Source organism: Pelobates fuscus, chromosome 5, assembly GCF_036172605.1.
Source record: "Pelobates fuscus isolate aPelFus1 chromosome 5, aPelFus1.pri, whole genome shotgun sequence".
NCBI lineage: Eukaryota > Metazoa > Chordata > Amphibia > Anura > Pelobatidae > Pelobates > Pelobates fuscus.
The window spans coordinates 152,655,775-152,678,935 of NC_086321.1; the positions used below are offsets into that span (position 1 = coordinate 152,655,775).

The window sequence follows — 23,161 nt, forward strand, 5'->3', positions numbered from 1 at the left end:
AGTTCCCATCCAAGCCTCTATTGTGGATTGAATGTGCAAACTTTTGGTAACACAATGTCAACTGGAGAATTATGCAGGATAATGGGAGGGAAGCCAGAAACTTTGTCTTTTTGAATGGCAGAGAAGCAAACTAGGGTTTGCTTAAAGCGGCACTGTCATGCCGAACTTACCTTTCCTCAATCTCTTCCTCTTCTCCCCCTCTCTCGGGATCTGTTCTTCTTTTCTTCCATTCTTCTTTAGTTTTCTTTAAAATCATAAGACAAAGTAGGGACTCTGTCTTATGGAGGATTCCTCCGCTTGACCAGCTCTGACCAGCGGAGGAGCAAAGTGTGCTTCATTTCCGCTGGTCAGAGCAATTTTCCCATGATCCCTAGCTTTCCTCCCAGTTCCCACAATACTTCCTGTCAGTATTGCCGAAAGTCCTGTCACTTAGACAGAACGCCGGCAAAACTGCCGAATTGCATCCTAACAGAATGAGAAGAGTTTCTCCATTGGTGTTAGGATGCAATTCGGTACTTTGATCGTATCGGAATTTCATTCTAATGAATGAAACTCCGATCCTATTCATTGCTGTGGCTGCATCTTGCAGCCGCTTAGTAGATAACTCCCTAATTCCCACGGTATCAGGGAGCTATCTACTAAAAGGCTGAAAGACCTGAATTGGTCTTGAAGCCAAATGTACTAATACTAAGTAAAGATTACTTACTATTAGTAAATAATATGCCCCTACTCGCTATACCGCGAGTAGGGGCATGTCTAGTAAGCAGTGAGCAGCCTGTGGCTGCTCACTGTAAAAAAAAACAAAAAAACACCTAATAAACCCCCCCCCCCCGCGCGGGGGTTAAAGATGGGGGGGACCTACTGTCCTCCCCCCTGGTCCCCACCCCTGCGCTGTGGGTGGGGGCCCTAATAAAATAATAAGGGGGGGGACCTACTGTCCTCCCCCCCTGGCCCCCACCCCTGCGCTGTGGGTGGGGGCCCTAATAAAATAATAAGGGGGGGGGGCCTACTGTCCTCCCCCCCTGGCCCCCACCCCTGCGCTGTGGGTGGGGGCCCTAATAAAATAATAAGGGGGGGGGGGACCTACTGTCCTCCCCCCCTGGCCCCCACCCCTGCGCTGTGGGTGGGGGCCCTAATAAAATAATAAGGGGGGGGACCTACTGTCCTCCCCCCCTGGCCCCCACCCCTGCGCTGTGGGTGGGGGCCCTAATAAAATAATAAGGGGGGGGACCTACTGTCCTCCCCCCCTGGCCCCCACCCCTGCGCTGTGGGTGGGGGCCCTAATAAAATAATAAGGGGGGGGACCTACTGTCCTCCCCCCCTGGCCCCCACCCCTGCGCTGTGGGTGGGGGCCCTAATAAAATAATAAGGGGGGGGGACCTACTGTCCTCCCCCCCTGGCCCCCACCCCTGCGCGGTGGGTGGGGGCCCTAATAAAATAATAAGGGGGGGGGACCTACTGTCCTCCCCCCCCTGGCCCCCACCCCTGCGCTGTGGGTGGGGGCCCTAATAAAATAATAAGGGGGGGGGACCTACTGTCCTCCCCCCCTGGCCCCCACCCCTGCGCTGTGGGTGGGGGCCCTAATAAAATAATAAGGGGGGGGACCTACTGTCCTCCCCCCCTGGCCCCCACCCCTGCGCGGTGGGTGGGGGCCCTAATAAAATAATAAGGGGGGGGACCTACTGTCCTCCCCCCCCTGGCCCCCACCCCTGCGCTGTGGGTGGGGGCCCTAATAAAATAATAAGGGGGGGGGACCTACTGTCCTCCCCCCCTGGCCCCCACCCCTGCGCTGTGGGTGGGGGCCTTAATAAAATAATAAGGGGGGGGACCTACTGTCCTCCCCCCCCCTGGCCCCCACCCCTGAGCGGTGGGTGGGGGCCCTAAATGAACCCCCCCCATCAAGGTGACTAGGGGTCCCAAGCCCCTAGTCACCCCCCCCCACCCAAAACATTCTATCCCCTACCTACCCCCCTCACCCTAAAAATAGTGAGGGGGGAATAAAATAACTAACCTGTAAAAAAAAAAAAAATTAAACTTACCATTTGACGTCTTCTTTTTTCTAAATTCTTCTTTCTTCAGCCCCCAAAAAAGCCAAATAAAAATCCATCATACCCGTCGCACTTTAAAAAACAAACAAAAAAAAACCGAGCGCAAAAAAAAATTAATCCATGTTCACCCATGGAGGGCACGCCGCGTACTGAGCTCCGCAGGGCGGATCAAGGCTTATATAGCCTTGCCCCGCCCTGCAATTAGGCTTAGAACACACTGATTGGTTGGTTTAAGCCAATCAGAGTGCTCTGTGTCATTTTACACAGCGTGGGAAAATTCAAAAGAACTTTCCCACGCTGTGTAAAATGACAGATCACTGTGATTGGATGGTTTTCAAGCCATCCAATCACAGTGCTCTGTGTCATTTTACAAGCGTGGGAAAATTCCAAAGAACTTTCCCACGCTTGTAAAATGACACAGAGCACTGTGATAGGATGGATTTCAAGCCATCCAATCACAGTGCTCTGTGTCATTTTACAAGCATGGGAAAATTCCAAAGAACTTTCCCACGCTTGTAAAATGACACAGAGCACTGTGATAGGATGGATTTCAAGACATCCAATCACAGTGCTCTGTGTCATTTTACAAGCGTGGGAAAATTCCAAAGAACTTTCCCAAGCTTGTAAAATTACACAGAGCACTGTGATTGGATGGCTTGAAAACCATCCTATCACAGTGCTCTGTGTCATTTTACAAGCGTGGGAAAGTTCTTTGGAATTTTCCCACGCTTGTAAAATGACACAGAGCACTCTGATTGGCTTAAACCAACCAATCAGTGTGTTCTAAGCCTAATTGCAGGGCGGGGCAAGGCTATATAAGCCTTGACCCGCCCTGCGGAGCTCAGTACGCGGCGTGCCCTCCATGGGTGAACATGGATTAATTTTTTTTTTGCGCTCGGTTTTTTTTTGTTTTTTTTGCGACGGGTATGATGGATTTTTATTTGGCCTTTTTGGGGGCTGAAGAAAGAAGAATTTAGAAAAAAGAACACGTCAAATGGTAAGTTTAATTATTTTTTTTACAGGTTAGTTATTTTATTCCCCCCTCACTATTTTTAGGGTGAGGGGGGTAGGTAGGGGTTAGAATGTTTTGGGGTGGGGGGGGGGGGGGTGACTAGGGGCTTGGGACCCCTAGTCACCTTGATGGGGCGGGGTTCATTTAGGGCCCCCACCCACCGCTCAGGGGTGGGGGCCAGGGGGGAGGACAGTAGGTCCCCCCCCTATCTTTATTTAGGGCCCCCACCCACCGCGCAGGGGTGGGGGCCAGGGGGGAGGACAGTAGGTCCCCCCCCCTATCTTTATTTAGGGCCCCCACCCAGCGCTCAGGGGTGGGGGCCAGGGGGGAGGACAGTAGGTCCCCCCCCATATCTTTATTTAGGGCCCCCACCCACCGCTCAGGGGTGGGGGCCAGGGGGGAGGACAGTAGGTCCCCCCCCTTATTATTTTATTAGGGCCCCCACCCACCGCGCAGGGGTGGGGCCAGGGGGGAGGACAGTAGGTCCCCCCCCCTATCTTTATTTAGGGCCCCCACCCACCGCTCAGGGGTGGGGGCCAGGGGGGGGAGGACAGTAGGTCCCCCCCCTTATTATTTTATTAGGGCCCCCACCCACCGCGCAGGGGTGGGGGCCGGGGGGAGGACAGTAGGTCCCCCCCCCTATTATTTTATTAGGGCCCCCACCCACCGCGCAGGGGTGGGGGCCGGGGGGGAGGACAGTAGGTCCCCCCCCTTATTGTTTTATTAGGGCCCCCACCCACTGCGCAGGGGTGGGGGCCGGGGGGGGGGAGGACAGTAGGTCCCCCCCTTATTGTTTTATTAGGGCCCCCACCCACCACGCAGGAGTGGGGGCCTGGGGGAGGACAGTAGGACCCCCCCTTATTATTTTATTAGTGCCCCCACCCACTGCGCAGGGGTGGGGGCCAGGGGGGAGGACAGTAGGCCCCCCCCCCCCTTATTACCATTTATGTTTTTACAGTGAGCAGCCACAGGCTGCTCACTGTTTAGTGGACATGCCCCTACTCGCGGTATAGCGAGTAGGGGCATTGGGGAGATTTTAATTTCCCTTGTGCTATTATGGGGGTCATATTGACCCCCATAGAGTGAGGGGGGACCTGGGGGGCTTATGAAGTGGTGGGGAGCACAGCTCCCCACCGCTTCTGTCTTTACATATTACAAGGAGGGAGCTGCACGTCGGTAGCTCCCTCCTTGTAATAAACTGATCGAACAAACGAACACTGATTCTATTCATTCATTCGTCTGTCTGATGAATGAATGAATAGGTGAAATTCCCGTTCGCATGTCCAGGTGTTTCACTGGGCATGTGCGGGAATCTCACAGTCTGTGTAGTGTGGGTAGATGACGTGTCCCATAGGGACTTCACCTACCCACACAAAGATGGCGGCGCCCTGAATAAAGATCGGGGCAGAAGATACAGATTTAAAAATAGGTAATGTGGGTGGCATAGGGGCATTTGGGTGTGACTAGGGGGTCAATTGGATGTAGTGGTGTCGGGAGGGGGGTTAAAAAAAAAAACGGGATTCGGCATGACAGTGCCGCTTTAAATATTTATTCTTGCTAAGTTCTATGGAAATTATTATTTTGTAAATAGTAAGGTAAGTAACCTAAGGCTCACAATACGTGTAGTTGTTATATGTCCTTTGTCGCTCATCAGCAGTTGTCTCAATGTTTTACCAAATAAAAAGAATACATGTATTACCCAATAAGAATGTACATTTTTACATTTTACTCTTTAGAAGTTACAACAGATTAGTACAGTAGCACAAGTGGTGATGGAGTTTGGAGTAACCCTTTAAGTTAATGTGATAGGTTTAGGCCTCATATTCATGCTGCTTTATTCTCCATGTTTAGAAAAACGAAAAAAATAAAATAATTCTGGCTCCTTCGCCTTTTTCACAATACAACGTCCTTATGTCCTCACTAGGAGTATATTGAGTATGTACTCAGCTTACTCAATATGAAATTAGTGTGAGCCGAGCTGTTGACATGACACTGCTTCACAGCCAATCACAATCAACTTATTATCAGGCCACTTTACCCTTAGCAAGGCTTTGAAATGTTACAAGAGTCAAGTAAACATTAGCTGTGCTGCACTCAGGAAGATGTTTTGTGAAAAGGGGAGACGTGGCTGAGGGGACAGTGTTATCCAGCAGAAAGTTGGAAAACTTATTTTTTTGAGTAAAATTAAATATATTTGAGTGAGGAGGAGGAGAATACAGCATAAATATGAGGCCAAAACCACTTAATGCACTTAAGCGGTGTTGGAGCCCAGAATGTCCATCTATATACATATCACTCTGTTAGCAAATCCACAGAAAATATCCATCCTTTATAGTACATTTCATACAGCCGGTATACAGCAACATAGGAGGAATGATCTCACTATTGCCTCATTGTTTCATGTGGTGAATCCCACTTAGTCATAGCTGTAGTCATAGTGTGCCTCTAAGCTTGAACAGCTCCGAATGCAGTGAATATGTACATTTTTATAAAGAAATCTGTTATGCTTATGCTTACTATCTGCCACTTGCTCAGGGACCACCACCTCCGTTCCTGTATTGCCTATGCCTATCACTGGCAGCCAGTTAGGGGTCCTCAATTTAAAATGGTACACACCACGAATGCAGCAGGTACAGTACTAAATGGTTAAATCAGTGGTACTTAAATTTTGTTTAAAAAGGCCCAAAGTGAGTATTTACTAATAGTATGGTAAATGTGATTCCTTCTTAAAATAGGGAAGCTAGTGCTACTATAGTAAACAGTTAATTATTATCATTGCTTAGGGGCCCGATGAATGAGAAACCTATGAAAATTCCATGTCTTTGCATTTAATTCTTACTGTTATCTACAGTTTAGTAACCTCTCTAAATGGTCAGGAGTGATAAAGGTTGCAGTCCAACAGCATATGAAAATTCCAAAGTATGTTATGAATCTAACCAACTGCCATGTGTCCATATCCTAATGGCTTACATCATGAATATAAACAGAGAAAAAAAAAAGTCAATCAAGATTAGAATCTTGTGGAATCATTCTACAATAAAAATTTAGAATAGGTAAAAAATGTAGGTGACCCACATGTTTGACTTCCCATTAGTAAGGTTTGGCAATAAACAGGTGCATACTTTATTATACGTGTATATGCACAATTTGAACTCACTATTTGTTACACTCACTCACCTGTAGCTGGCATGCAGCAGAAAGCGTCTCTTGCACATCATTGACACTGAGTTCAAGTTCAGATGTGTATATGAAATCCAGGATTTTGCACATGGCACTGTATGAGATTCCATGGATTTGTACTTCCTTTTGCTCCATCTCACGCAGTCCCCCTGCAAACATTGCCCTGGGCGAAAAAACAAAACAAAAAAACAGTCAACTCATAGATTCCTCTTTGATACAGGCAGCGAAGGCTCCTGATCCATCAAAAGCCTTTCTCCTAAAAACAGTGCCCATACTGGTAAGGAGTAAGAGAGGGAAATGTAATGACTATGTGTATATGACTTTAGATAACTGTATGTGGCCATGTCTATGTGGGCTTGGGTGACCTGTGTTTGTGTGTCTATGCATGTGACTCTACGTATGTCCATGTTTCTATGTATGTATGCATGCATGCGACTGTGCATGCATGTGGGGGGAAAGGGGTAAGAAGGTTAAGAGGTATAAAAAGTAACAGGGGATTCAATTACACATGGGGGGGGGGCATAAAGCATCAAAATTGTGTCACTTCACGGTGTGAGTAGTCCTTTAACTCAGTTACTCAACAGAGCAACATACTCAACGTAACAGAAACTTTTTTTTTTCTATTTTTAGTTCACAAAATGTACTTGTCTCCAACAACAGGCCAAACAAACCATTAATAAAACAAAATAAACAAATAAATACCATGTTATACCTTACTTATAGATGAATCATTTAGAAATTGCTTACTCGCTGCTCCTTTTACATTACACAATAAAAAAAAAAGAAAGAAAGAGGAGCTTGCCTGAAATAATCGCACGATGCAGCAAGTAGGATGCGATGAGCTTCCAATGATTTTCCTTCTACATTTAGAACAACATCAAACAGGATCCCCCCATCTCGGAGACCCATCAAGCCACTTAGGAGGGTCTGTGAATGATCTGCACTCCGGTACTTCTTGTTTGTGCTTTGTGCAGGTGATGAATCCTGAGGAACATGTTTTGGGTTTCTCACTTCCTTGTCCTCTGCCATCATTGAACAAAACCTTCTGAACTCCAGACAGCAAACTCAGCCAGAAGACTATCCATACAAACAGGAGAAAAGTATTCCTTTTCCTTCTCCTGACCACAGATCCCGCAGATAGCTGGAGATCTAGCAGAAAGGTAGAAACTACATTAGGTGAACTTAATCCTATCTAGTTGTCACTTTCTGGGTCTCATAGTTATACTAATATATAAAAAGTTCCTTTAAATAATCACTCATGATGAGAAAAACAAATGTTTTGTTTCTGCAAATAGTACAAAATAAAATCTTTAGTTTCTTTCAATTCGATCATCATTATTATAGACTACTTCTATTATCACCATAATTTCATTATAATTATCTAGCACAAACTATTTCTGCAGCATTGGATGTAATACCAATGTTACAAGGTATAATTTACAAATAGAAAGAAAAAAACACACACATTGATACAATTTAGGTTTTGAAAGCTCACAAGATTGAATGTATATGAATATATATGTATATGAATGGTATAAGTAGAAAAAGTCAGCTTGATTATAGATATTGAGATACTACAACAGCTGGAGTTAGAGAGCAGCATGTATGCCTCTTTTGAAGATGATGAAGGAAGGAGGGGAAACTAAGCATTTCTAAAGCAGGGCTAGGCAACCCTCGGCACTCCAGATGTTGAGGTCTATATCTCCCATAATGCTTTTACAGCCATAATGAATATGTAGTCTATAACATTAGCAGTGACAAAAGCTGCCTACTCCTGTTCTAGAGTATTACAAAAAGAGGAAACAAAGGTCTTAAAGTGATGTCGTAATAATACTGTGCCTGGAATGGCAACAAAGACACAGATTTTATTAACCCCTTCAGGACCGCTGACGGTTCAGGACCGTCAGCGGTAAAACGTGCGTTTGGACCGCTGACGGTCCTGAACCGTCATAACGGTTTTGGGCTACTTACCTGATCGCCGTCGGTCCCACGGCGGCGATCAGCTCTCCTCCCGGTCCAGGGGGACTGCCTGTCTGCCCGGGCAGTCCCCCCTCGGCAGATCAGGACCCCACGGCCATGTGATCACTCGATCACATGACCGCAATAGGGGTCTGTGTATCTGCCTGCAGGGGGACTGTCTGTGCTGACAGGCAGTCTCCCTGCAAGTAAAAAATCATTAAATAAAGTGTAAAACAAAAAAATCAGTGTAAAAAAAATTATAATATGTGTATATATATATGATATATATACATGTATTATATCTATATATAATATATGTATATGTATCATATATATAATGTCACACTAAGTGTATTTTTATATTTATATATACGTATATTAATATAAAAATACACTTATATTTAAATTACACACGAATATATACAATATATATAATAACTATATATATGGTATATATATATTATTATAAAATACAAATAATATGTTAATAAAAATAAATAACAAAAAATAAAAATAATTTTTAATAATTAAAAAAAAATTATATATATATTCAATTTTATTCTAACAGTATTTTGATATTGATATATATATATTTATATCAAAATACACTTAGAATGTAATGATATATATATCTATGTATAAATAAATAAATAAAAATAATACGAAATATACATATGTCCACATACAAAATTACATTAATAATTTCATAAATATACACGTAGACGTCAAATATATAAATATGTATATATATTAAAATTCTACGTGCATATTTATGTAATATTTTTACCTAATTAAGTAATTTTAATGATTGCAATTTGAGGGACCTGCCTGCCAACCCAGGCCAAAAGTCCAGATAATTTAATTTGCTAGCACTGTGCTTAACCCTGTAACTTTCTATGACACCCTAAATCCTGTACATGGGGGTACTGTTTTACTCGGGAGACTTCGCTGAACACAAATATTAGTGTTTCAAAACAGTAAAACATATCACAGCGATGATATTGTCAGTGAAAGTGAAGTTTTTTGCATTTTTCACACACAAACAGCTCTTTCACTGAGGATATTATTGCTGTGATATATTTTACTGTTCTGATACACTAATATTTGTGTTCAGCGAAGTCTCCTGAGTATAACAGTACCCCACATGTAGAGGTTTTATAGTGTTTGTGAAAGTTACAGGGTCAAATATAAGGCTTGATTTTTTTTATTGAAATTTGTCAGATTGGTTAGGTTGCCTTTGACAGCGTATGGTAGCCAAGGAATGAGAATTAGCCCCATGATGGCATACCATTTACAAAAGAAGACAACCCAAGGTATTGCAAATGGGGTATGTTCAGCCTTTTTTAGTAGCCACTTAGTCACAAACACCGGCCAAAGTTAGCGTTTCTTGCATTTTTAACACACAAACAAATATAAATGCTAACTTTGGCCAGTGTTTGTAACTAAGTGGCTACTAAAAAAAACTGGACATACCCAATTTTGAATACCCTGGGTTGTCTACTTTAAAAAAATATGTACATGTTAGGTGTGTTTCAGGGATTTATGATAGATAACGGTGTTACAAGGTCACTATTGATACATTTAAAATATATATATATTGAAACAGCAATTTCCTACTTGTATTTATAGGCCTATAACTTGCAAAAAAAAGCAATAAAGCATGTAAACACTGGGTGTTTTTAAACTCGGGACAAAATTTTGAATCTATTTAGCAGTTTTTTTCATTAGCTTTTGTAGATAAGTAAAAGATTTTTCAAGTAAAAGTCCAAAAACATGTTTTTTTTTTTATTTTTCACCATATTTCATTATTTTTTTTAAATACAATATATGACATAATATAAATACTGGTATGTAAAGAAAGCCCTTCTTGTCGTGAAAAAAACAATATATAACTTGTATGGGAACCGTAAATGAGAGAGCGGAAAATTACAGCTAAACACAAACACCACAAAAGTGTTAAAACTGCTCTGGTCCTTAACGTACAAACATCGCAAAAACAGGCCGGTCCTGAAGGGGTTAAAGACACGGAGGCTCATATTATGCATAACTCTTTCTTTATTTCCTCAGCAGCAAAGATAGAGGAATATAAATATTGTCAAAATGAAAGAAAAAACTGTACAGGCATAACAGGCAGCCAATCACATAACAGAGGAAGTAGCTATATAAGTCCTGTGTCTCCCACAATCCTCCTCTTTGTTTGCTGCTTCCTCAGACAGATAAGTGTTATTTACTTGCTCTTGATTCTGATTTTCAATTTGATGTTTTACATGTATTTGTATTCATCTTGTGTTTATTTTATTCCGTTTGCCTTATTGTGCACTCTCTATTGTTTTGACCTGTACCGTCAGTGCCTCGGGCTCCCTGGGGGTTCTGCCCCTCTAGCCGGAGGTTTTTTCCCCTTTCCCCTCCCTCCCCTGTTCTCCCGCGTTTCCCGCGCGGGACCCAGCTCTGCCTCGCTGCCGCGACCGTCTCTTACCCTCGGCCGCGGCTGAGTGCTCTCCTCTCCCTGCTCACAGGCTGCCCGCGCGGCTCGGGTGCACGCGCCCCTTCCCCCGCCGGGCGCCCGGTCGCGAGCGCCTCCCTCACGTGCGGCGGCCATTTTGGGCGGACTCAGTTCTGCTTGCAGTGCTGCCGTGCGGTCGGTCGCCTCGTTTTATCCTCTGGGTCCCCTGGCACTCTGACGGTCTGGTCCTTCTTTGTTTCTCCCTGTTACTTCTGTGGGTTACTCAACCCTTTTCTCCCCTAATATCCATAGTCAGTTTGTTTAGCTTAACGCTTCACTGTTATTTTACCAATATGCAGGATAGGGAGGATGGCCCTGTAGGCCCCCCTGGGGACTTTCACACAGATGATCCTGAGGGTGCTATGGCCTCTCAGGAGTTTCAGGCCATGCTAGAGGCCACTATGGCTTCTTCAATACAGAAGGCTATTGCCTCAGCCATGGGGGCTGTTTCCTCCTCATTCTCACAGTCCCTGCATTCTATGGTTTTACCTACTATGGTCCCTACTACCCCCCTAGGTGTGGGTTCCCCTTCCCCTGCTCAGACTGTGCCTGGAGCCCGTAAGGCAAGGGCTAAGTCTAAACATGTCGGCTCCCACTCTTCTATGCAGGTGCTACCTGCCATGACTGACACGCTGGAGGCGGTCACAGATAGCGCGCACCCCACGCGCAAAAGAGCCCCTGGCCGGGCTAAAAAGGCTAGGTTATGGAAACGGGCTAGAGCCCTTGATGATGGGTCGGATACCGACCGGAGTGTGGAGGACGAATCCGACATTATGGAGTACGACTCCTTTGATGATAATGACTCTGGCGAGGATTTGCCCCCTACGGGCGTAACACCCTCGGGGTCCTCTGCCAAGGACCGGGGTCAGTTATGAGGCCCCTCTGGGGACGCCAAGGCGATCCTTGACCCACAGGGTAACCCCCTGTTTGATCCTGACGACCTGCGCCACCCCCGGTCCGCTGAATGGGTCCCCCCGGATCATATTGCCCAGTATGTGGCTAAGCGCATCCGCACGCCCCTTTCTAGAGAAGGCCGCAATAAACTGCGCGCCGAATGCCCACGACCCTCCCTCCCGGGCGCTGCATGCAAGACCCCAGACATTGATCCGCAGATTGCCCAGTTTTTGAATAAGTCGGGGTGGAAACCTAAGAAGGGCCTTGACCATTCCCTAAAGGGTTGCCAGGACAAGATCCTGGATACGCTGGGACCCCTGTCGAAGCTCTATGAGCTCCTCGACTCTGCTAGAGCGGGAGACTCTGTTTTGGATGTGGACGTGGCCATAGGTTGGGTCCAACGGGCGATATGCCTACTGGGGAACGCGAATACGGCGATGTCCACAGAGAGGCGTAAAGCGATCCTCTTAAAGATAGACCCTAAACTAGCCACTATGACTGTGGCGGAGCCTGACCCGACCGATGAGGGTTTGCTGTTCGGCACCTCTTTTGTTAAAGACATGGGGTCTTATGTCAAGACCTTCACTGCCATTGACAAGGCACAGGCGAACATGAAGCGCGTGTTCGCGCCTAAGGTTTTCGGAGGGGCCGGGCGTAGCAGGAACCGTCCACCCGGCCGTGGTTTCCGAGGCGCATTCCGCGCAACCAGAGGTTCCTTTTTTCCCTCCCGGGGATTTCAGGACCAGAGAACCCCTCCCTTCTTCCCAGCCAGAGGTCGGGCTTGGGGCTCCAGATATTCCCGCGGTGGTAACCCCAGCAGACGTCCTTATGGTAAGTACCCTTTCTTCCCCTGATATTCAAGTAGCGGGGAGGCTGGCCCTATTTTACCGAGAGTGGGAAAGTATCACCTCGGATGCTTGGGTTCTGCAGTGCGTAAAGGGGTATCGCCTAGAGTTTGTTTCCATGCCTGTCCAGTTTTATTCCCCCAGAGAACTGTCTCTTCCACCAGATCAGGACGAGATGATCTCCGCAGAGGTCATGGAAATGTTGTCCAAGGGCGCTATAGAGGAACTGCCGTTCGCCGCCAGAGGCTTTACGAGCAATCTGTTCCTGGTGGCCAAGAAAGGGGGCGGAGTTCGCCCTGTGATAAATCTTCGTCCCCTCAACGCCTTCCTACGTTACCAACACTTCCAGATGGAAGGTATACACTGCCTCAGAGACCTTCTACGCCAGTCGGACTGGCTGGCCAAACTGGACCTAAAGGACGCTTACTTCACGGTCCCCATCGCTTTGGAGTTCAGAGACTATCTCCATTTCACATGGCATGGGCGTCGCTGGCGCTTCACCTGCCTGCCTTTCGGTCTCTCCTCGGCTCCCTGGTGTTTCACCAAGCTCATGAAGCCGGTAGTTCGTCTCATTATCTACCTGGACGACATTCTGATTTTGTCCCTATCAAAGGAGGATCTCCTTCTTCACCTGGAGTGGACTACCAACCTGTTACAGAGGTTGGGTTTTCTGATCAACTGGGACAAGTCGGTCCTAGATCCCGCCCAGTACATAGAATTTCTGGGCTTCAGAGTGGATTCCATCCAGCAATTTCTGTTCCTACCGGGCCCCAAGGTGAAAGCCATCCAGAAGGAAATTCGAAGGGCTCTTCGCGTCACAGATTTGTCCGTCAGACAACTGGCGAGAATAATTGGCCTTCTCGCGGCCTCTATTCAAGCGATCTTCCCAGGTCCGCTACATTACCGGGCCCTCCAGCGGCTCAAAGGGTCACACCTTCGGTCAGGTCACTCCTACGAATCTCGGATACGTCTGGACACAGAGTCCAGGGACGAATTGGTGTGGTGGTTGGCACACATGGAGGCGTGGAACGGGAGAGCCATTTTCGGCTCCATCCCGGACGTAGTGATAGAGTCCGATGCCAGCTTACACGGCTGGGGTGCTCGTTGTGGAGACGTTTCCACAGGAGGCAGATGGTCCGACATGGAGAAGTCGTTACACATCAACTGCTTGGAACTCCTGGCAGGGGCATTCGCGATCCGCAGCCTTACCCCAGGACGGGCGAATTGCTGCGTTCTCCTCAAGATGGAGGACGTGTCGGCGGTCCGTTACATAAATCACCTGGGAGGTACGAAGTCCAAAATGTTGGCGATTCTAGCAAAAGATTTCTGGCAGTTCTGCCTCTACAACAACGTCTCGGTGACGGCGGAACACATTCCGGGTCTGGACAATTCGGGAGCGGATTGGAATTCCAGACACTTAAGAGACTCCTTAAGAGACTCTTAAGAGAAAGCATCCTCAGTCGGATGTCGTCTAGAAGACATTATGCGAGCGGCGGACTGGTCCAGAGAATCGACCTTTCGAGATTTCTATTTCAGACCAATTGAACACATCGCATCTCGAGTAGTGGCACAGCTTTGAACTTGCATAATATGAGCCTCCGTGTCTTTAATAAAATTCCCAGATTTTACTAGTAACATGACGTAAAGTCATGATTTTATTAAAGACACGGAGGCGAGTATTATTCCCGCCCACCCTCCCGGTGTGGATTTGGGAAAGGAGATGCTTCGGTGATATTCAGGTATGTTTTTTCAATTAGGTCTGTATTTATATCATGTTTTTTATATCATGTATTTTTTATCATGTTTTGGATGATCTTGAACGTTTTTTATGCTGGTTTCTAATTTTTTATATATTTTCTATTTCAGAATCCATTTTTTTTATGTATGGCTCCTCACGGTTATGTTTGGTAAGTCTAAAGTTTTGAGTTTGGAAATCACCATATTTTTCTATCTTTTTTAGCTTGAAGTTTCGCATTGTTTCCCGTTTCCTGTTTGGATCAAGTGGGACATCGTTTATCTTACCTGGTCTTCGGTTTTCGCAAGAAAGAGGGGGATTGTGGGAGACACAGGACTTATATAGCTACTTCCTCTGTTATGTGATTGGCTGCCTGTTATGCCTGTACAGTTTTTTCTTTCATTTTGACAATATTTATATTCCTCTATCTTTGCTGCTGAGGAAATAAAGAAAGAGTTATGCATAATACTCGCCTCCGTGTCTTTAATAAAATCATGACTTTACGTCATGTTACTAGTAAAATCTGGGAATTAAAGGGACATCATTAACACAATACAACTTTAGCTTAAATGAGCGGTTTTGGAGTACAGATCATGTTTCTGTAGTTTAACTGCTCAATTATATGCCATTTATGAGTTAATTCACTTTGTTTATACAACCCTAGCCCGGGGTTCACCTGGAATTTGTGAGCCAGTTTAGCCGCTGAGGTGAGCGGCTGCCTGAGAGCAGAGGCGGGCAGTTGGCTCATGGAGGGCTTAGAGAGGCAAGCAGGCAGGCAGGTGAATGAGGGAGGCTGGCTCATGGAGAGCTGAAGGAGGGAAGCGGGCGCCTGGCTCATGGAGAGCTGAGGGAGGCGGGCGGCGGACTTAGAGCGGCGGCAGGGAGGGAGCTATAATATGCTTTCTCGCGCGCCCTCTGGTGAGACGGAATATGATGTAATTCTGGCCCTGCATCACTAAACAGTGCTCTAGGGAACTGAGAAGGGAGATGACAGCAGACCTATTGGATCCCAGGGAAATCTGATCCACTCCAGCTCTCCCAAAGGTAGGGAGACTGGGTGCATTTTAATTAGAATAAAAAAGTAATTATTTGTGAGTGAGTTTGTCTGTCTGAGTGTGTGTCGGTCAATGAGTGTTTATATCAAATCAGTGTGTGTGTGTGTGTGTGTGTGTGTATGTTTAGGTGACCTTCCCGCCTCCAATCACATGAGAAAGGTTTTTACTGACCTTTTTTCCCACATCGTGCTGGTGATGGCGCTGTTGGCCCCACCTCCATGGCTGAGATAATCAATCTTAACAGTCTCAGCCAATACAATGCTTTCCCATAGGAAAGCATTGGGAGACTATTGTGCAAGCCCTTGCACCAATCAACTTTTCCTCAGAGAGATGCATTGAATCAATACATCCCTATAGTGAACATTAAAGGGACACTATAGTCACCAGAACAACTACAGCTTATTGTATTTGTTCTGGTGAGCAGAATCCTTCCCTTCAGTCTTTTACTGTAATAAACGGTCTCCACTGGCCACTCCTTAGATGACTGCTAAAGCTGCTTCCTTGGACATATTTTATGAAGCCTTTCATATTGGGGGTGATCTCTGGGGTGACAGATGTATTGTCATTAAAATGTAGATCTCTCAGCAGCAACTCATATCTTGCTCAAGACATGGTTTGGGAGTATACTGGACTAGAACAGATAGGGTTGGTGCTCCAGTAAGAGCTAATTGATTGCTTCTTTATAATCCCCATGAGCATTGTAAGAGCCCAGAATCTTTTAAGTTCAGTGACATCTGTGGGATACCAATCATGCTCCATGACTGCATAGCTACCTGGATTGGTATCAATAAATTGGGTAGCATATAAATTAGTCTGGGAAGCAATCTCCTCCCAGATGGTATCCCCTAAAAATAGCTCCATATAATGCATAGGGGAGAAGTCATCCACATTGACATTAATGCCTGTGTTGGCACTAAAAGGGTGGAATGTTGGGCTCAGCTAACTGTGGGGGAACCCGTTCCTCCTTCACATTCGGCGTAGTAGGGACAGCACAGCTTCTTTTTGCATCTGGCTCACACACAGATGACGTCACTAGATGTGTCAGAAAACTGACCCGGGTCAAAATCGTACGCATTGTCGTCAGAGTCTGACACCAAGAAGGCATATGCCTCTTCACAATTGTACATGCACTGCATATTTCACCAACACACTAATTGACTAAACAAACAAATTACTAACACAATTAAAACATTTTTTTTTACTAAAAACAAACTAAAACAGATAAAACCAGACTACATCCTGTTACAAATTATTATGCAAATTATATTTTTCTCATTTACCTAACTGATGTAAATAACAGTCAGCATAATTCTCATGTTATCAACTATTAAGAGTAGAATTCAAATTTTTTATTTTTTTTGACATTCTTTATTTTTATTTTCCAGTCACAGACATGTAACATAAAGATCTTGTTATAGCATTGAACATATGTGGATGAACATTCGTATAACAGTTAAACATTTAGTTTTTAGTATTAAAAAGAACTAGGTATATTCAATTCTATTGTGTTGAAAGTAGAGCGTATTTCCGTGTTGGCTATCTGTTGTTTGCGTCTGTGTTTGCGAGTATTTGGGTGTATTTATATCTTTGTATTTACTTCTGTAAGAGCATGTAGGGTGGGTGCTCGGGTGTAGTTTGCGCTGCCGCGTGTGCGGTGCTTGTTCGGATGTCGGTGTCTTCGCTTTGCGTTATAACCCCTTCTCTTGCTACGTTTTGTGTGAGTTTTGATCGGTAGTGAGCGTATTTTGGGTCTCGTCTATATAGCTTATTCCCGAGTCGTGCAGCCAAATGTTAGTGTACATCCTTTTTGGCTTTTTACCCTTTTGTTTCCTTTACCCTTAGAGCTCGGGTGAGCGTTGTAGTCGTTCGCGGTTCTTTTATGTGCGTTGGATCGAGTTTTGGGTGTAGGCTGTGTGATATTGTCTATATATGTCGTCGTACCATTTCTCTAGGGTTGTTTGTAGAGTCGGGTTGGGTTTACGCTCGATTAGTGTTATCTTGGTCCCTATCGGGTTAGTGTGTCTTTAAGTGTTTCTTCCGTTGTTGGTATTCCTTTCGTTCCCCTGTGTGGGGTAGTCGCGTCTTACTTCTTGTGTGTTGTTGTGTTTCCTTTCAGGTGTGCAGGGTGAGTGTCCGTCGTGTTTGGCTTAAGATAGGTCGGGGGGTGGTCTGTATGTTAGGTGCCTATGTTAGTCGTCAGTTCTGAGGGGTTTTAAAGCCCTTTTACCAAGCGTGGAGTTGCTTTGTCTCTACCGGTAGATTTTCCCTTGTTTCCACCCTCTCTCATGTGTGGCTATGGGAGTCCTAGGTCAGCTAGCCACTCTACTCCGATCGTGTATGCCTTCTCCTCTCTGTCTTTCTTTCCTCCCTATCTTTAGGTGTCTGTTCTGTTATAGTCTAGCTGTGATTTTCGTGGAATGTTTTGGGTGTACGTCTCAGTTGTATGTCTGTAGTCCCTGGGGGAGGGGGGAGTTATGATCAGGTGTGCGGTTCTGTTAGTTGTGGCTGTTCGTTGTCTTGTTGTGGATTTTGCGCAGCAGCAGCAGCAGCAGCAGCAGCATCCCCGCTCCCTCCCGCGCCAGCTCGCGTAGCTCTTTTAGACACATAGTCTGTCCATGGGAACCATGTCAGGGCACACTTGTCCGAACGTCCCTACAGTGAGACCGTCATCATTTCCATGTTGTAGATTGTTTCCACTCTGTCGACCCATTGTTAAAAAGAGGGAATTGCCGGGCTTTTCCACATTGTTGGTATGAGCGTTTTTGCCGCCGTGAGCAGGTGTATGGTGAGGCACTTTTTGTATTTCTTCGGAGGTATGTGTGTGTGATTTAGCAGCATCGGTAGCGGCTGGAGGGGGATTTCCGTACCCGTGATTTCTTTGATTGTTCGATGTATCATTTGCCAGTATGGTACGATGTGGGAACATGTCCACCAGATGTGGAGTCCTGTGCCCTCTTCTGTGCCGCATCTCCAGCATTCTCCTGGGATCGATTCGTGTATGTGCCGTAGTACATCTGGGGACCTGTACCAGTGTGTTAGTATCTCATAGTTGCATTCTTGGAATTTAGTGCTTATAGATCCTTTGTGTGTCAACTGGAAGGTCAGTTAGTTCAACCTCTGTCTCCCTTTCCCATCGTTCCGTGAAGCCTAGTGGGCTCTTGTCCCCGTTATTTTGTAGTGTGGTGTATAAGAGCGATACGCCATGTACGAGGTGCTGTCTGGTCGTGCAGATATGTTCTAGTTGCAGCAGTGGGCGATGTAGGTGATCGTTGCCTTTCACGGCGTTGCCGTACGTTTTTATTTGGTGGTAATGGAATTCGTCCAGTCTGTTTGGTCTGCGGTCTTGCAGTAGCTCTGCCAAGGTCTTCACATTTGGTCCGTTGCACCATTGGCTTATGTGTACCCAATCCGTTGCTCCGAAGTTCCGTAGGTCTGCGGAACTAAGTCCTCCTGCCAGTGTCGGGTTGTAAGTTATGGGTGTGAGTGGGTTAGGGGACGTTCTGAGTTTCTTGTTGTATCGCACTCTGCACCAGACCCTCAGTGTGGCATCTATCATTGGGTTCCCTGTGTGCATGTCCCCTTGTGTAGCTTCACCTAGCCATAGTAGGGCGGGGATCTTCCCCTGTGCTTGCTGTAGTTCCATGTTAACCCATTGTTTGGTGCTTGGGTTGGCGTGCCAGTCGACTAGTCGATGAAGGTGCGTTGCTTGATAATACGGGATGATGGACGGTAGTCCCGTGCCTCCTTCACTCTTTGGCCGCTCCAGGGTCGATCTCCATATGCGTGCCGGCTTCTGGTTCCAAACGAACCGTCGGATGGTAGTCGTTAACGTCTGAAAGAAGTCTCGTGGGATGATTGTGGGCAGCGTCTGGAATAAGTACAAGATCCGGGGCATAACATTCATTTTAATTGCATTTATTCAGCCGAACCATGAGATGTATTGTGTCGTCCATCGCTTTATGTCCTGTTGCAGGGTTGCGAGAAGGGGCGCGAAGTTCATTTGGTATACATGTGCGATGTCCTTCGGTAGCCAGATGCCCAGGTAGCGTAGTTTGGTTGCGCATATTTTGAAGGGGTATTGTGTACGTATGTGTTGTTGGAGGGCGGTGTTTCGGGTGAGCGGCATCGCCTCCGATTTATCCAGATTGAGTTTCAGGTTAGATACCTCATTATCTTTCCGGAAAGCCTCCAGTAGGTTCGGCGTCGATATCCTGGGTTGTTCCAAGAAGAAAAGCATGTCGTCGGCGTATGCCGCCACTCGGTGTTCCTTTCCGCCTATGCAACGTCCCGTGATTCCTCCATCTTGCCTGACCGCTTCAAAGAAGGGTTCAAGGGTGAGGGCGAATAGGAGGGGGGACAGCCCTGACGCGTACCGTTGCATATGTTAAACGAATCCGTTAGTGCTCCATTGACTCATATGCATGCTGATGGTGTGGTGTACAGTGCAGCTACCCAGGTCCGCAGGTGTGGCCCAAAACTCTTGTGTCTCAGTGTCTCCGAAATGAAGGTCCAGTCTACCCGATCAAATGCCTTTTTGGCGTCGGTGGACAGTAGCACCATGTCCCGTTCGCTGGCCGTGGCTGTGTGTATGATGTTAAGGGCCCGGATGGTATTATCCCTGGCTTCCCTCCCAGGTATGAATCTGACTTGGTCTGGGTGTACCAGGTCTGGGAGTGTGCGTGCAATTCTAAGGGCCATGGCTTTGGCAAAGAGTTTTACGTCCGCATTCAGCAGCGAGATCGGCTGGTAGCTGGCGCAATTCGCTGGGTCTTTGCCTCCCTTCGGTATGATCGTGACTGTCGCCCTCAGGGTGTCTGTGTGGAATTGACCTCCGGTCCGTATAGAGTTGATGCCCGTCAGCAGTCTGGGTAGCAGAATGTCTTTGAAGGTGCGTATATAGGAGACTGGAAGTCCATCTGGTCCTGGGGCTCTGTGTGGTTTCATTTGTTTCAGCGCTGCCGCTAGCTCTTCGATCGCCAGGGGCAGTTCTAGTTCAGCTTCCTGTTCTGGGGCAAGCTTACGGTTAACATGGTCCTCTAGGTACTTGGCTATCCGCTCCTGGTGCTGTCTTGCCACCGGTCCTGTTCGGTTCTGCGCCTGGTCGTATAGCGCCGCGTAGTAATCCCGGAACGATTTTAAAATACCTTCAGGGAGTCGTGTAATGCTACCTCTGTTCATATGGACTTTGTGGATATGTTGTGTTCTCCGTTTCTCCTGGAGCATCCTAGCTAGCAGTCTGCCACTTTTATCAGAGTGTTCATAGAAATACCTGGATGTTTTCCTCGCGGTATGGAGCAGGCCTTGGGACAGTATATCCCTGAGCTCTCTGTGTATCTCGGTGAGGCGGAGGAACGTGTCCTCATCTAAAAAGTGTTCTTGTGATCTCTTTCTAACCCTGCGATTTGTTTCGTCAGGTTAGCGATGCGCGTCCTCCCATTTCTTTTGCGGTTGGTGCTAGCAGCTAGAAAGGTGCCCTCGGATAACACATTTATGTGCCTCCCATAGCGTTAACGGTGGGGTGTCTAGGTTGTCGTTATTGGTAAAATATTCAGTTATGGCGCTAGTTACCGTGGTAGTGAGCTCTAGGTCATCTAGCAGAGATTCTTTCAGTTTCCACTGTCTTTCCCGTGGTTTGAAGAGTGGGGAGCTGGTGCGTACCAGAACTGGCGCGTGGTCGAAATGGTCCATCAAGCCTATGTCTGCATTGAGCAGTAGGTTTAGATATTCCTGGGCCATGAATACGTAATCTATACGACTGTAGTGTGCGTGGACTGCTGAGTAGTAGGTATAGTCTCGATCTTCTGGGTGGTATGCCCTCCAGCAGTTCACGAGCCCAGACTTGTGCAAGGATCGTTGCTCGGCTCGTAGACAGTGTGTGGGGATTGCGCTCTGGCACCTGGAGGTATCTATGTGGGGGTTCATTGGTATGTTTAGGTCTCCGGCCACCACCAGCAGGCCCTCCCTGAACCTCTCAAGCTTGGCCAGTGTCCGGATCAAGAAGGTGTGTTGTTTTTTATTTGGGCCATACAAGCACGCAAAAGGTGTATACGCGGTCCGCGATTGTACCCTTAAGGAAGAGATATCGTCCGTTGGGGTCTGCTAGGGTTTTCGTGCATTGGAATGGTGTCATGTGGGCGAAAAGAATCGCCACCCCAGCTTTCTTGGCGTCAGGGTGGTTTGCGTAGAATCCTAATGGAAAGCGTCCAGTTTGGGTGCGTCCCTGCCTCTGAGTTGCATCTCCTGCAGGAACGCCACGGACGCTTTCGCCGTCCACAGCCGTCGGTGCAAGTGTGAGCGCTTTTCTGATGTGTTGAGTCCCTGGATGTTATTGGACCAATATGTCAGCTGAGCTGGGGAAAACCCCTGTCTGACTACCATCTCGGGGAGGAGGGGGGGCCAGCCCGCCCGCAGTGGCACTGGCAGGGAAGATGGGAGGGTTGTTGTCGTGTTAGTAGGGGTTTGGACAGTTTCTGCTTGAATTTGTTGGCAAGATGTCAGAATAGCCTCCCAGAGCTGCTGTTTGCATGTAAACTGCCTACCACCCTCATAGATCTTTTGCTTGAGGATGCTCCAAAGGTTCTCAATAGGATTGAGGTCAGGGGAGGATGGAGGCCACACCATGACTTTCTCTCTTTTTATCCCCATAGAAGCAATTGATGCAGAGGTATTCTTTGCAGCATGAGATGGTGGATTGTCATGCATGAAGATGATTTTATTACAGAAAGCATAGTTCTTCCTTCTGTACCAGGGAAGAAAGTGGTCAGTCAGAAACTCCACATACTTTGCAGAGGTCAGCTTTACACCTTCGGGACCCTAAAGGGGCTGACCAGCTCTCTTCCCAGAGATTCAGGCCCAAAACATGACTCCACTACCGCCTTGCTGACGTCGCAGCCTTGTTGGAACAGTGTGGCCGTCCACCAACCATCAACTACTCCATCCATCTGGACCATCCAGGCACTCATCAGTGAACAGGACTGTTTGAAAATTAGTCTTCGTGTATTTTTCTGCCCAATGCATCTGTTTCTGCTTGTGAGCATTGGTTAGTGGTGGCCGAAGAGAAGGTTTATGCACAGTTGCAAGACTCTGGAGGACTCTACACCTTGAAGTCCGTGGCACTCTAGAGGCAACAGCAGCTTCAAATATCTGTTTGCTGCTACGGAAATTTGTCTTGGCGCTTGGGATTTGTGAGTCTGTTCAGTCCCCAAGGTGACCAGCTGCCAAAGAGCAGAGGCGGGCAGTCGGCTTACTGAGGGCTGAGGCAGGCGGCTGAGTGAGGGAGAGAGGTGGCCGGCTCATTGAGAGCTAAGGCAGGGAGGCGGGCGGCTGACCTGGGGATGAAAGGGGCGGCCGGGTGGCTAATGGAGAGCTGAGGGAGGCGGGCGGCTGACTGAGAGGTGGCTAATGGAGAGCTGAGGGAGGCGGGCGGCTGACTTATGGCAGCGGCAAAGGAGGGAGCTGCAATTTCCCTGCTCTGCCCCGTTGTGCGCCTTGTAGTGATGTCAAGAGCCGGGTTATGATATCGCTCTGGCCCCTGGCTCACTATACAGTGTGCAAGAGGGAGCTGAGTAGGGAGATGACAGCAGCCCCACTGGACCCCAGCTCTCCAAAGGTAGGGAGACTGGGTGGATTTACATTAAAATGAAAAAAGTAATTATTTGTGAGTGAGTGTTTGTCTGTGTGTGTTTCTGTGAGTGTGTATGTGTCTGTGAGTGTGCATGTGTATGCATGTATGTATGTTAGTGAGTGTGTATCTGTGTGTCTGTATGTCTGTGAGTGTGTTTCTGTATGTCTGTGAGTGTGTCAGTCAGTGAGTGTTCCTTGCAATCACATGGGAAAGGTGTTTTTACTTACCATTTTTCCCACGCCGTGCTGGTGATGCCGCGGCTTGCCCAACCTCCATGACTGAGATCATCAATCTTGACGATCTCAG

General features: G+C 46.9%; 1 protein-coding gene across 1 annotated transcript in view; it reads right to left on the reverse strand.

Annotated features, from left to right (window-relative positions):
- The window catches only part of KLHL22 (kelch like family member 22), a 53,743-nt gene that overhangs the window by 19,835 nt on the left and 10,747 nt on the right, over positions 1 to 23,161 (reverse strand). Inside the window, exons 2-3 of the mRNA XM_063454506.1 lie at positions 7,043 to 7,389; positions 6,238 to 6,403 (exon numbers count right to left, since the gene is read on the reverse strand). Coding sequence (XP_063310576.1) covers positions 6,238 to 6,403; positions 7,043 to 7,272 — 396 coding nt within the window. The 5' untranslated portion in view covers positions 7,273 to 7,389. The remainder of the gene's footprint in view (positions 1 to 6,237; positions 6,404 to 7,042; positions 7,390 to 23,161) is intronic.